General features: G+C 42.5%; 1 protein-coding gene across 1 annotated transcript in view; it reads left to right on the top strand.

Moving 5' to 3' along the window:
• Positions 1–9,603, top strand: part of NOL10 (nucleolar protein 10) — a 58,328-nt gene extending 48,725 nt beyond the window's left edge. Inside the window, exons 20-21 of the mRNA XM_066597287.1 lie at positions 4,936–5,038; positions 9,217–9,603. Coding sequence (XP_066453384.1) covers positions 4,936–5,038; positions 9,217–9,339 — 226 coding nt within the window. The 3' untranslated portion in view covers positions 9,340–9,603. The remainder of the gene's footprint in view (positions 1–4,935; positions 5,039–9,216) is intronic.
• Positions 9,604–13,602: the final 3,999 nt, after the last annotated feature.

A 13,602-nucleotide genomic window follows, 5' to 3' on the forward strand; every position in this document is an offset into this window, starting at 1 on the left:
TTCCAGGAGGCTCTATTTTAAATTTCTTGGCATGAGAGTAGCAATATATTTGGTCTATTCGTCCAATAGTAACATTTGGATGTTGATTTGTAGTTCTTGTGAGGATCATATGGACCACCTTCCAGCAACAAATTGGAATGCCTTGCCTCGCTTGATGTACTGGCTGTGTTTTTTTCTCTTTTTGAATTCCCGCCTTATGCTGTTCCGGAGTCTCTGCAGCCCTTGATGTCCTGGCTCTTTCCCTCTCCTTCTTAAGTCATTGGTCACATTGTTCGCTTGTCTCACTTGTTCACAGCAATTTTTCTTTCTTTCCTTTTGGCTGACTTATCCAATGGGTATCCATTTTTTCGGAGGCGTTCCGGATCCACCACACGTCTAAATTATACACCGTGCTGAATTACAAAGCATCTTACTTTATCATAGGTTATACCATAAACTTTATTTACTGAAATTGTGTTTCCTTCCTTAAGCTCTGGTAAAATGAAAGCTGTGCTGGGATTGGTTGGTATGAAGAGGAAACAGTTTTCATAAGAGGGTTTACACAAAAATTTGGGGGTAATAAGTCACAAAATTTTGCGTAAGGGTAGGTTGTACTAAAATTTTGTGACTTTTGGCTGTCTGCGAAACTGTCCACCGCTTTCTTGAAAAGTGGCCATGGCTTGTGGGGACGAGGCATGGCCGCCTCAGTGTTTTTAAGTTGGGTCATTAAGAGTGTGTACCAAGTTTTTTGAGATCTATCAAGGGATGTAGGAGCCTATGAAGAACAAACAGTTTTTCATTCCTCAATATCTATATAGACTTATGCTTTTTAAGAGTTCATCTCTAGATACTTTTTTAAATGATTGCATTAAAAGTTATGCTTTTAGACATTTTGTTTTTCATCCCAACTTTAGTGAATAGCGATTTGGACCTTTTTCTGGGAAACGTCTCTTCCTTCCTTCAGTGAAGTTGTTTTCACTCTTATTATCTCTATGGGAAGTACGATGAGTGCTCTTGACAGTTTCCATATCTTTCGTTCAGGTGAATTTGGATGAGCTACACTTTCAGAAACCTACCATGGTCAGGAGTAGCACTGTTACTGTGAGAAAATTATGACACGGGATGCAAAAAGGGGAAGCCATGTGTGGCAAGCTATGGCTCTTTGAGTTGTTTTGAACAAGTCAGCATTGTGTGCCTCATTTGGAATGGGGGTCTGTTCTGTTTACAAGCTCTCATCAAGTCATGTCTCTTACTGTGATGGTAATATATTTTAGGATCCTCTTACATGAGGCAATTGTTGGGTAAAGATTCCAAATTGGCAAGTTCATGGAATGGTAGAGTTGGAAGGGACCACCAGGGTCATCGGGTCTAACCCCCTGCTCAATGCAGGATCACTAAATCATTCCAGACAAATGTCTGTCTAGACCCTGTTTAAAGACTTCCATTGAAGGAGAACCCACCACCTCCCGTGGCAACCTGTTCCACTCATTCATCACCGTCACTGTCTAATATCTAATCTGTGTCTCCTCCCTTTCATTTTCATCCCATTGCTTCTAGTCTTGTACAAATGAGAATAGGGCTGATCCCTCTGCACTGTGACAGCCCTTCGGATATTTGTAGGCAGCTATTAAGTCTCCTCTCGGCCTTCTTTTCTGCAAGCTAAACATTCCCAGATCCTTTAACCGTTCCTCATAGGACACGCTTTGCAGACCGCTCACCATCCTGGTAACTCGTATTGTCTACAGCCCAGGAGATAACTAGAAACCTCTCCCATTCGATGGCCAAAAATATTGGCATGCATGAACTGTAGATAGTGATGAGCAGAAAGAGAAGTTCCTAGACAGTCCTTTAGTGATCGGTCATGTTGAATAATCATTTCAGTCTATTGTGCTTTCATGTTGCTAGGCAGGGTCATAATGTGAACAGCTGCCAACAAATGGCATGGTTTTAATTTGTCAGTTTGCTTAATGCAACCACAATGACTAACCGTTCCTTCGCATCCAACACGAATGACGACTTTCAGTTGAAGGTCTGCTGAGCCTCTCCCCTGCCGCATTCTTTTTACTAGTAGGATTTTCCCCTCATCCTAACACTCCCTGATCTCTGTAGCCACGTAACATAATGTAGAACTTGCACAGATCATCCGGGAGTCCCTTTGCATTTACTCTATTTTACTAAGACCAAGTAAAGGTACCTTCAACAAGGGGCGACTATAGGCCCAATTATCTATTGAAAGAGCAAATTTAAACAATAATCATTCATCATAAATATGGCCACCGACAGGGTGACGGGTAATAGGTCACTAGTCATTTAATTTCTGCTTATCAAAAAATAGTCGCTGGTTGAGCAAAAGTCGTCTGGTGTAAAGTCAGTTATTCGTAGCTTGAATGACTTGCAAATGGATTTCCATTTTACCAACCTCTGAAGGATGAAAGGCTGAGTGAACCTTGAGCCAACTACCTGAGCCATGCGGGGATTGAACTCTCAACCTTCAGGTCGTGAGCGAGAGCTTAGGACTGCATTTCTGCTGCCTTAACACTCTCTGTGCCACATAAACGCTAATATTATTGTATATTGGTTATTTTAAAGTGCAGCTACGCTTTCCTAAAACTTTTGACCTGTCACAAGGAGATATCAAAAGTTTTGATTGTTGGAGGTTCCAGTACTGAGACCCTCACCGATCACTAGAACAAAGCAGTCAAAGCGCACATCCAAGTGTTGTCACTGCCCAGTAGCTGAAGAGGGGCTCAACTGAAAGCTTATGGGCCTGTTTTTAGCTGGTGAGCTGTGACAATTCTGGCTGCTTTGTTCTAGTGATCGTGGGGGTCTTGGCACTGGTATATCCACCAATCAAAACTTTTTGACATGTCAAAACCTTTTGGGAAAGCACAGTTACACTTGATGCCACGAATGGAGGGTTATCATTGCATATAGTCTTGGTTTAAAAGTTTTTTGACCCTCCGAAAGGCAAGGGGGCTGAGGACTGGGGAGGGCACAAAGTAACAAACTAAGGCAAGTTTACTGGTCACCGGTCCATTGCAGCCACTTCGGTTCCAACCGCTCAGGAATCAAGAAGTTGCTGAAGCGTTCACATACAATTCATTGTGACTGATCAGCCAGTCACAGGCTTCACTGGTCATTTTGCCATAAATGGCACATGACCACTGAGGTCTGTGATTAGCTGAGCAATCACATGCACAGTGACTGGATCTCCTGCTATGGAAGGTGAGGGCCTGTGACCAGTGAGTATGCCTTAGCTTGTTGTTTTGTGCCCTCCCCAGTCCTCAGCCATGTCAGAAAACTCTTTTAAAGGGCCACTCCAGGGAATTTTTTTATTCCATTCATTATGTACCTAGTCCTCTAGTATATATGCCAACTAGTATTACCTTGGTTGGTTATTCCTTTCTCTCTGAAACCTGCTGGAAGTCCTTCTCAGGTGGGTCATGTGATCTTTCTGACTACCAAATAATTACTTGGCTTTATGTTCTCTCAAGTCAGTTTTTCAGTCAGCAGAACTCCTGTATAATATTACATGGCCTCTACTAGATAAGAGCTTCATACTTGTGACAGAACCTCCTATCACAGTTATAATGAAGGAGATCACAGCTCATTCTCCTGACTTTATAGTTCTGGTCTGTAGTTTTAGTTAGATGAATATAGAAGCTAATGGCAGTGTCCTTCCAGCAGGCAGAGATGGTACTGGCTCTAGCTGGTTGTGTTATGCTGTGCTAATGTCTGATGGGAGTGTTAGCAGAGCACAGAGAAAAACAGCAGGGAGAAACTTCAGCATCAAGATGGTGCCTGTTAAATATCAGACAGGAGGCTGCACTGCATGCAAGTGACTGCAATATACAAATTAGACCTCCAGAGCGTGACAGACATCAGGTGATGTGCAGGTGTGAAAAAATGTGTTTTCGCCAAAGCAGCCCTTTAAACACAAATTGGTAAAACTTAAAATGGTCAAAAAATGATGTTCTCCCTATTAACTACAAATCATGTGCTGTATACAAATTATTTAGTAGTTCAGTATAGTTAGTGTACAATCGGAGTGTTTTCATGGGATACGTCGTTGAATGACCTTGGCAGGGGTTATGGGTTGTTTTGGCAGCTCTAAATGTTATGTGTCCCCATTGTAGTATTTTAGGTCATGTCTGATACTTTTCTTTTAATTGCAGCATGATCTACATCTCTTTTGTAATGTTGCGCAACGACGGCTCCTCATTAGGGAAATAGCTGTAACGTTACATAAGGCTTCATTCTTCTCTTGTTGTCTATTCCGCAGCACACTCTGGTAAACGGTCCATCTATTGAAGTGATGTGGTACCAGTGTGTTGTAGGTGTACTTCAACACACTGGTACCACATCTTACCAAATGTAATTGGACACCTGAACAAGAATCAAAAGTAGTATTTATTTCCATATGCTAATAATTTAGTGAGCATCCTTCTGGCCCTAATGACATTGGATACTCTGTGGTATACTTTGTACTAACATCTAATACACTTCAGCTGGTACTTCCCTCCATCCATCCTGCAAATGTCTGCCAAGTTCCCTCAAAGATGATGAATGCTGTTCATATTTCCTGCCTGACGTTCCAGTTCATCCCAAAGATGTTAAGTAGGGTTCAGGTTGGGACTCTGTACAGGCCAGTCCAATCGTAGAACATCCATATCCTCAAACACACAAGCTGTCCGTGATGGACAGCTTGTGTGCAGCGGAGCAAGCCATTAATGCAATAGTGTGCAGTTCCTGCCATAAACTCTGGCTGACTCCTCCGAGGGTCTGAATCTTATGTAGCGTGGTTTAGGACGTGACATGCTAATAACGCACTACTACTGCTGATATGAGCGCCCAAATACTTTTGGTAGGATCGTGTAGTTGATATAAAGTATTCTACAAGCACAAATACATTCTATCGGTACGTTCCCCTTTAACGTCTGCTTTTTGCCTTTTCAGGAAAACACTTGAAGACCGGCTGAAGGTAGAAGAGAAACTTGGAACACTCAATGTGTCCGACACAGCTGTGGGCAGCAAACAGTTAACGTTCCAGCTGAAGAAGGTAGGAGGAATTGCATTATAGGAAGTGTATCCGGTTCTATAGTAGTTTTGGATATGTGGTCTGAGTGTATTGGAGCCTCTTATCCATATAGGGAGCCAAGTACTATGAATAAAGCATTATAGTTGGGGGCCCTGTTACAGGTTTTGCATTGGGGCCCAGAAGCTTCAAGTTGCGCCTCTGCCGTATAGTCTGATTCTGCGGTCCTGCTCATTTACATCTGTCCCCTACTTCTCGCTAGACCCCCAAATGGCAAGAAATGGTGGATTGATGGGGACTATGACTAGTATCAGACTACACAGGGTTTGTTTGTAGTCTGCAAACATAGAGGCACATAGATCTGCATAGGAGCTGTATGCACAAACCAATGAGATGTTCGCAAAATTGCTTCATTTGTGTTTATTTTAGATGCATTAGATGTATAAAACAATTGGTTGACAGGGTGAATATAACCCTTGAGTCGAATATCTGCAGTTGCTTATAAACACCAATAATTGGCATAACGATATTCCTTTGGTCTAGGACCTCTGAGTTCTATAGAGCCAATGTAAAGATAGTTGATTGGTGAGAGTCCACTGCTAAAGGTCCCTGCCAATCAGCTGATTGCCAGTGTGGAAAGTGCTGGAAGCAGATAGCGCTGTCCATAGGATGACCTGGATCCCGAACGGTGGACCTCCACAGATCATCTTGAAGATTGGCTATCAATAGTAAGAGTACCAGACCACGCCTTTTAATGACCTTGTGTTGAAGGTTTCTTACATTAAAGCTACTCTCCAATTTTGAGACCAACTTCTGTCCTGGGACTGGAGGAATAGGGAGTGGCTATTGCATGCAGTAGTTCTTCTTTGCTGTCCGTCCATCTGCCAGGTCCAGTTTTTAACCATCCAAGTTGGACGTCTCAATATCTACCTAATCCCCACTGTGCATTAGTAGTGTTAAGGCCCATTTACTCGTAACGATTATTGCTCAAAATTTGTTCAAATGATCGAATTTGAGCGATAACCATTACATGTAAACGCAGGCATTGTTCACTTTTCATTTGAATGAAGATTTTAAAGCTAACCTAAAATCCATCATTCTTCTACTAGAGATAAAGCAGTTTGCATTTATCTCCAGTAGACCACAGGCTGTGTTCTCCCCAGTGAGCCAGCAGATTACATTGTATTCTGCCGGCAGTCCCAACGAGAACAATGCAGCATTGTGCACAATCCTTCAAAAAATTATCTTTGCATGTAAATGAGCTTTAAGACTACTAATAACTATATCTGCTCTCTGATTGGCCAGAGTTGCTCATGTGATCAGTGCATAGCGTGCATTAGGTAGATTAAAGATTGCTGCAGCTATTTGGATGGCCAAAAACAGGGCCTGAAACCGGGATCAGAGGGGGCAGCAGGAAAGAACTGCAGGTAATAAATCCTGTTCCTTCTCCTGCCCTGAAATCAGAGGGTACGTTCACACGTGGCACATTTGCCAAAGCAAATTTCAAGTTGAAGGGGTAAAATCTGCTGCAGATCTGCACCAAAATCCATGTCAGAAGCGGCAGCTAATTCGCTGTGTGTGAATATTCAGCACATCCTACCAAGGGGATTACTGATGAGGGTCCCCTACTGTGGTTCTACAGGACAACTCTCCAGTCATCGGAGCAGCAATTTCATTCATCTTCTCGTCTCTCATCCGGTCACTGTCTTTTACTAAGCGATGCATGACTTAAATTTGGCACGCAGGGAATTTGATCATGCAAGAGCATAAAGCTTATTTTAGTTAGCCGGTCAGTGTGCAAGTTGAGCAAAAGACAACCATGTTATAGCAGTTGGCGTGCCACCCAAATGGTAATGCTCCTCTCGGGTTTCAGGTTTATTTTTGTCTTGTGGTATGTATCTAGTCATAAATGTTAAAAATATCTCTATGGGGTTTCACACACAGGTCTTTGCTAGGCCTTTGAAATGATTGATTTTGATCCGTTTTTGTAGCAATTTGTTTGTAGTAAAGCCAAAAAAGTGGATTAAAAGGGTATAGGAAATATTAAGGAAGAACTTCTCCTTCCTGCTGGATCTACCTTTTGGCTATGGCTCAGCAAACTGCCAAAAAACTTGTGTGTAGCGACCCTCGAGAGGAAATTCCTGCCAAGGAAGATGTTTTTCTTTACATGACCAGATTGAGATGAACACTACACACTGTTGTGAAGCGAGCCACATCCGGCCCATGGTGTGGCTGCAGGGGAAGCTTACTGCATGTCGGTTGTTCACAAGAGTGGCCAACCATGTAACACATGGGCAGGTGGGGAGTGTTATGCCATGGCTCTCTATCCTTTGTTGGTAAATTTTATATCTTTGTTAGAATATCTAATAATCTGACACCCATCAGAGCCCATTAATGCCCTATTAAAGGAATTCTACTTTAGTAAATAAAGGAGGCTCTGAAACCTGATGTTAGAATGATAACCTAAGTATAAACCATAGTGACTACTCGCATGGAAATCAACTGCTGCCATCACAAATGTAAGCAGCCTAGTGGACCATAGGTGTTGCATATTTGTCCTGATCCTGAAGTTTTCAAATTGATCAATGGACGCTCTTGAGGACGCAGCCCGACCACCACTTGATGTCTGTATTAGAAGGAAAGCGTGATACATAAGGTTATAGGAGTGCCCAAGACATTTGACATCCACTTATCACTCTTAATTTAAAAAAAACAACAAAAACTATGCCTGGTTGAGTTTGACGTAATGGCCGTGTAATGTGCAGGACCAGGTTCCTACAGTGCTGTTAGTAAAGCAGTCTACCTTGATATCCAATAGGTAACAGGACTAAATTCCAAGTAGAAAAGTCCAGCGAAAAATATAAAACCACAAGCTTTATATAAGTTTAAAAAGTAGTACAAACTGGACATCTTGATTAACCTACTAGTTTCAAACCACACAAGGTCCTTCCTCATGGCTTGAAACTAGTAGGCTAACCAGGATGTCCTGTTTTGTACTTTTTTTTTAAATACATATGAAATAAAGCTTTTGATTTTATATTTATCACTGGACAGAGTGCTGGACTTTTCTACTTGGAATTTTGTGCTTTTACCCGTTTTTGACACCGGATCATCTAGCACCACCAAGAGACCTTCAGGGATCAAACTGATTGGAATGGAGTCTAGTGTGGTGAGCAGTACTGCTGGGTCTGAATTGCTACTGGTAATGGGAACATAAATAAGCTTGGCATTGTGTAATATCAGTCTAGTTTAAATTATGGATGAATATCAATGGCATAGCTAGAGGACCAGGCTTTTGGTAGCCCAAGAAGCAGAGGCGGATGATTGCGAGGGAGGGACTGTGGCGGCGTAGGGGAGGGTAAACCTTTCTGCACATATTCGTTTTGTGTTCGACCAGTCTTGGTAAGTTGGTGATCGCTTTATTTCCACTGTCAGTAATAGACTGGATTTTAGGTTAGAATATAAATGACTTGAAGGGAGAGAGAAGTGATTTAGATTTATGATAAAGGTTTCGAGTTGGTTTTGTTTGTGATGTGCCTATGACAACTGTGACAGCTGCTCAGCTAACAGAACGTCCTTCACCGATCTAAGATCACCGCCGCACATCAAGAGGATTATAGAAGGAAACTGCCCTATAGCTGCTCCAAACTGCTCGAATCTAGTGTTGGCCACAGCAAGGTGTATGGAAATCCCCATGTATTGGGTCATTAGACTACACCGATGTCTTCATACGTGATGATTAATGCTTTGTATTACCACTATGTGTTGTTAATGAGGAGTATGTTCATTGTGACCAGGCAGGCTGGAGTTGACTGACCTGTAGAAGGATTTCTATTACTGTGGTGGATTTTCCCTTTTGTCCCGCTGAAGTAATCCTTTGTATAGTACAATGTGTCATTGCCAAACACTCACTAGGCCTGAAGTAGACTGTTATCACAGATCCTGTATTACATCATTATATTCTATATTAAGGTGACGACCTGCTGGTGGTTCATGCTCTCAGGATATATGATGATGTAGTATCTGCCTGGTGAGAGATGGTTCAAAAATAAGGATTTATCAAAAATGGTGCAAGCGAAGGATCTCCCCACAGCAGTCAGGTTTTAGTGCTCGTTTCTTGGAAAAGAACGTAGGGATCTGATTATCTTCTGCAACAGTTTCTGCATTTTCTTGTGTTCTAACTTATATATTTTTTGCCATAGTCTGAACAACAAAAGAAGCGACAAGAAGCTGAGAAACAACATAAAGAGGAGAGGAAGAAGCTGCGCCGCTCTGCAGGACACTTGAGGAGTAAACAACCCGCCAGGGGAAGGCCGTTTCGTTAAGAGACTTGAGACCCCAAGGATCTCTAGAGAACACACTGATGATTAGAGGGTCATCCACAATTTTTTATAAATGTAGTGATGTGTGTGGGACTTTTGAGCAAGCGTGTTTGTTTCATGACATTCTTATGTACCAGTTGTGTGAGGCAGACGAGCTTGGGGAAGACCGAAACCTCCAATGGAACAGAAGGACTGTGGTTGGTCTACTGGACAATGAAGCGGTGTATGAGGTCACTGCTAATCATTAAAGCTTCATATTATGTTTTATTTTTTTGCTGTGGTAAGAAGTATGTTTATTAGTAGCATTGTCTAAACCTGCATATAAATGTATTGACAGTATGCAAGTGCCTGAATGGGGTGGCACGGCGGCTCAATGGTTAGCACTGTTGCCTTACAGCGCTGGGGTCCTGGATTCTAATCTAATGAAGGGGACTATGTACATGGAGCTTCTATGTAAGAGTTGTGCAGGTTTCCTCCCACACTCCAAAAAACATAGTAATAGGGGAATTTGGTATTTAGATTGTAAACCCCAATGAGGAAAAGGACTGATGTAAGTCATGACAAGGTCTGTATAGCATTGTAGAATATGTATGTGCTATAGAAATGAGTAATATAGGGATAAGGAAGAAGAAAGATCTGGAATACACTGACTTCAACACAAAAACACTTCTAACCACAGAGCAGAAGGAACTGGTATGGTATTGGAGCAGACTATGCATTTTGAAGCTGGTATGGTCTATCCAACTCAATGTGCAGTCTGTTACAATTAATGGCTCGTTCTCTCTACTCCTTGGTTTGAAGTGTTTCTCCGTTTTAAGGCTGCATGCCCCGAGTGCCTCTCCCTCTCTTGTGCCTCCCTATGAACACTTTCGGACATTTGATTTTGTGACAGCAGCACTTTCATGATTTGGAGCTTCCCTGTATGGAAATTAAACACATGATCCCGAAGTGCAGCTTATAATCAAGGGGAAAGTTTTCTGTGGATCACTTTCAGTAAAATGGGCAAAGCTGGTGATCTGAGCGACTTCCAACAAGGCCTGGTATTGGTGCCAGACTAGCCAGGGCTAGGATTTCACACACAGCCCACATTGTAGGGTTGTCTTCTACATCAATGAGTAGAGTATACCGTACTGGAAATGGTGTGATTGAAGAAAAACATCCACCAAAAGGGGATCCTGTGGAGGAAAACAACTGATCAACGAAAGGGGTCAGATGTGGATGTGAAAAACCGTTCTGACAAACAGGCGGTGGACAACCAAGTAAATTGCAGCTAAATACAAAGCTGGTGCTCCAACTAACGAGTCTGAACGCACAACTCATCATTACTTAGTAGGGTTGAGCTATAATGGCTGAAGATCCGTTTTAGTGTAATTGCTGACTAACAGAAACAGGAAAACTTCTCCAGTGGGCAAAAGAGTGCAAAAAGTGTATCACCGAGCAATGAAAAGAACTACCTGGTCAGATAAATCCAGACTTCTGCTGCACCGAACTGATGGGAGGGTCAGGCTTTGGAACAAGCAGTATGAATCGATGAACCCTTCCTGTCAGCTGTATAGAGCAAATCACTATCTCCGTCTAATATGGGCCATCTCCAAGAAGCTTCCTGTCCATATGGGCAAGAATTCCGGCAGATTTAGTGTAACACCTGGTGGAATCTATGCCACAGCGTATTGCGGCAGATTTAAAGGCCAAAGGAAGACCAACGTGTTACTAGATGGAGGGATGGTTATTCCCTTCAATAATTAAATTTAGTTAGTATTTCCATAAGCAAAGGCTCTCTCCTGACTGATGGGTAAAAATTTCATAGTTGTATGACAGCCAATATGGCCACCTTTAATGGGTTTTGCCACCCGGTTTTTCTAGACTGATACAAATCTGCCCAGATACATCGTCCTCTTATATTCTTTCTGTTATGCAGGAGTTGGCAAAATCTGGGTCACCATATGAGAGCCGTAATGGCAGCTATCAGTATAATCCCGGATATCATGAGTAACTGGAGGAAGGGAGGATGACGTCTACCCGGTGTACTAATTCCCATGTAAGCTGATTGTAGAAACGGTTATTGTGAATGATGGCTACAAAAAGCCACTGGAGTTTGAGGCATCATGAAGAAGCGACTATGCAGTGTTTTATAATCACATCATGAACCTATGATTGCGGAAAGAAGTATAATTTTCCAAAGTGGAGTGTGATCACGAGTCACTGATTGGTAATGTCTTAGAAAGCGCCGTCTGTCACAGGTGACTGTAAAATACTTTAGACCTGAGGAAATAATTTTAAGGCTTGTTACAGTTTCAGCAAATGAAACTTGTTTGTCAAATAAGTCCTACATCATTTTCTAATACACGTTCCGTATCAATTCCTCACGTTTTTTGGGGTATATTTGCTGTTCATTTACCCATTCAGGATAGAGCCTAGTGAGCTGGAAGTATTGGACTACCAGGGCACTATACCTGCTCTCTGATTGGCCAGCACTGCTCATGTGATTAGTGCTGGCCAATAGCAGAGCAGTGCATTATATGCATGATGCAGCTAGAAAACTACTGTGGCCAGCTTGGATGGATGAAAACAGGATTTCGAACTGGCGGATCGGGGCGACAATGGCAGAGAAGAATGACAGCAGGTATTACAATCCCGTCCTCCACACACCCTTCAGTTTAGGGACACATTTGCCCTGAAATTGGAGGATCCCTTTAAAGGAGCACATGCTGATTTTTTTTTTTTTCACTTTTGCATTACCACTGCAAAGGAGCTAGAAGTTTAATTTTTCAGTTGACTTAGCTGTATTTGTCTTTGTGCCATGAGCTGTATTATTCCATAACATTTTGGGGTGCCATATGACTAACTTTTTTTTTGGGGGGGGGGGGGGGGCGGGGGGGTTAAAGGGGCAAGCAATTTTGGCGCTTTTTTCTGGTTTAAGTTTTGTGGTGTTTAACGTGTGGCATAAATGTTTTCTTTATTCTATGGGTCGTTATGGTTATGGAGATACCAAACATGCATAGTTGGTGATCGTGGGGGTAGAGTTGTTGTTGTATTAACCACTTTTGCATGATAATAGCATATTTTATGGCAAATTGGTTCTGGGAACTGAGAGGGGTGGTCTTTGTTCTTTCATGATGTCAGCATGGCTATGCTCACTAGCCAGTGCACACTGTACATCAGTAATTTAAGGCACTTTATTCTGCTTTTGGATTGGCCAGTACAGTTCATGTGAGCAGTGCTAACCAATCAGAGAGCAGGTATAGTGCTTTGGTACTTTTCCACGACAGTTGTCCGAGTAATTGCTCAAATTAGAGGTGGTCGGGCAACCGTTGTCCCTTGTAAATATCGGAGCTGACAGCGCAAGTGAGCGACAATCGGTTTTTAGCTCGCCTAAAAAACAAGTGCCTATTGGTCTGTGTAAACAGGCAGGCATTCATCTGTGAACGATTGCCTGTTTACACTGCATGGATCAGGGGCGGTTGGAAAAGATTTCCAGCATGTTTTGCCTTCATTCAGTGTAAGTGTCCTCAATGCCAATATCCTGCAGATGTCTCGGGGTAAGCTTCTTACGTTATGCGTCCACTGACCTATACACCAAACAGTTTTGTCTTGTTTTCCCGGGATGCCTGCAGGCAAATGATCTAGACTGCTGGAATAATGACGTACATGTTCACACTGTTATATCAGGCTGAAATGAGAAGCTCTAGTGACATGGCTGATTTATGGCATTAAACATCCATTCCCTTGCATCCTGGCAGCAGCACAATTATGGGGTATTCTTGCCCCTATGGTGGGACTAATGGAACCTTGAATAAAATGGTTTAAAAAGAAAGCCCTGCCCCTTTTATTGAAGGACACCTAGCACACCCTCACCCTGTGTTAATTATAAAGTAATTTAAAAAGATAATTCCTTTTTTAGGGAGGGAAGCTTGTGCTGCTGTTAGGACAAAGGGAAAACAGATTAACAGAAATCAATGCTAACCTTGTGAAGAACCCCCACTGGGGAGGGCATTTGGTACAGAGTCACCAAAGGTTGCACTGACAACCTGGATTCCAATCTCTAGTGGTTGATGAATGTGTTGTCCATGTTGCAAGAAGCTGTCTCACCAATGTACTCTCAGGGACGTTTCACACAGGACAGAATAGGCCACATGACACACCGCAAGCTACCTTAGGATTTTGATGTAGATTTGAAAATTGCTTAAAACCTGCGTGCTATTCTACATCTATATCTGCAGTTAGACCTGCAGATTTTAGCGCATCTTTCCGGCCTTGGAAGTGGAA

The sequence above is a fragment of the Eleutherodactylus coqui genome, chromosome 1 (assembly GCF_035609145.1).
Source record: "Eleutherodactylus coqui strain aEleCoq1 chromosome 1, aEleCoq1.hap1, whole genome shotgun sequence".
NCBI classification, from domain to species: domain Eukaryota; kingdom Metazoa; phylum Chordata; class Amphibia; order Anura; family Eleutherodactylidae; genus Eleutherodactylus; species Eleutherodactylus coqui.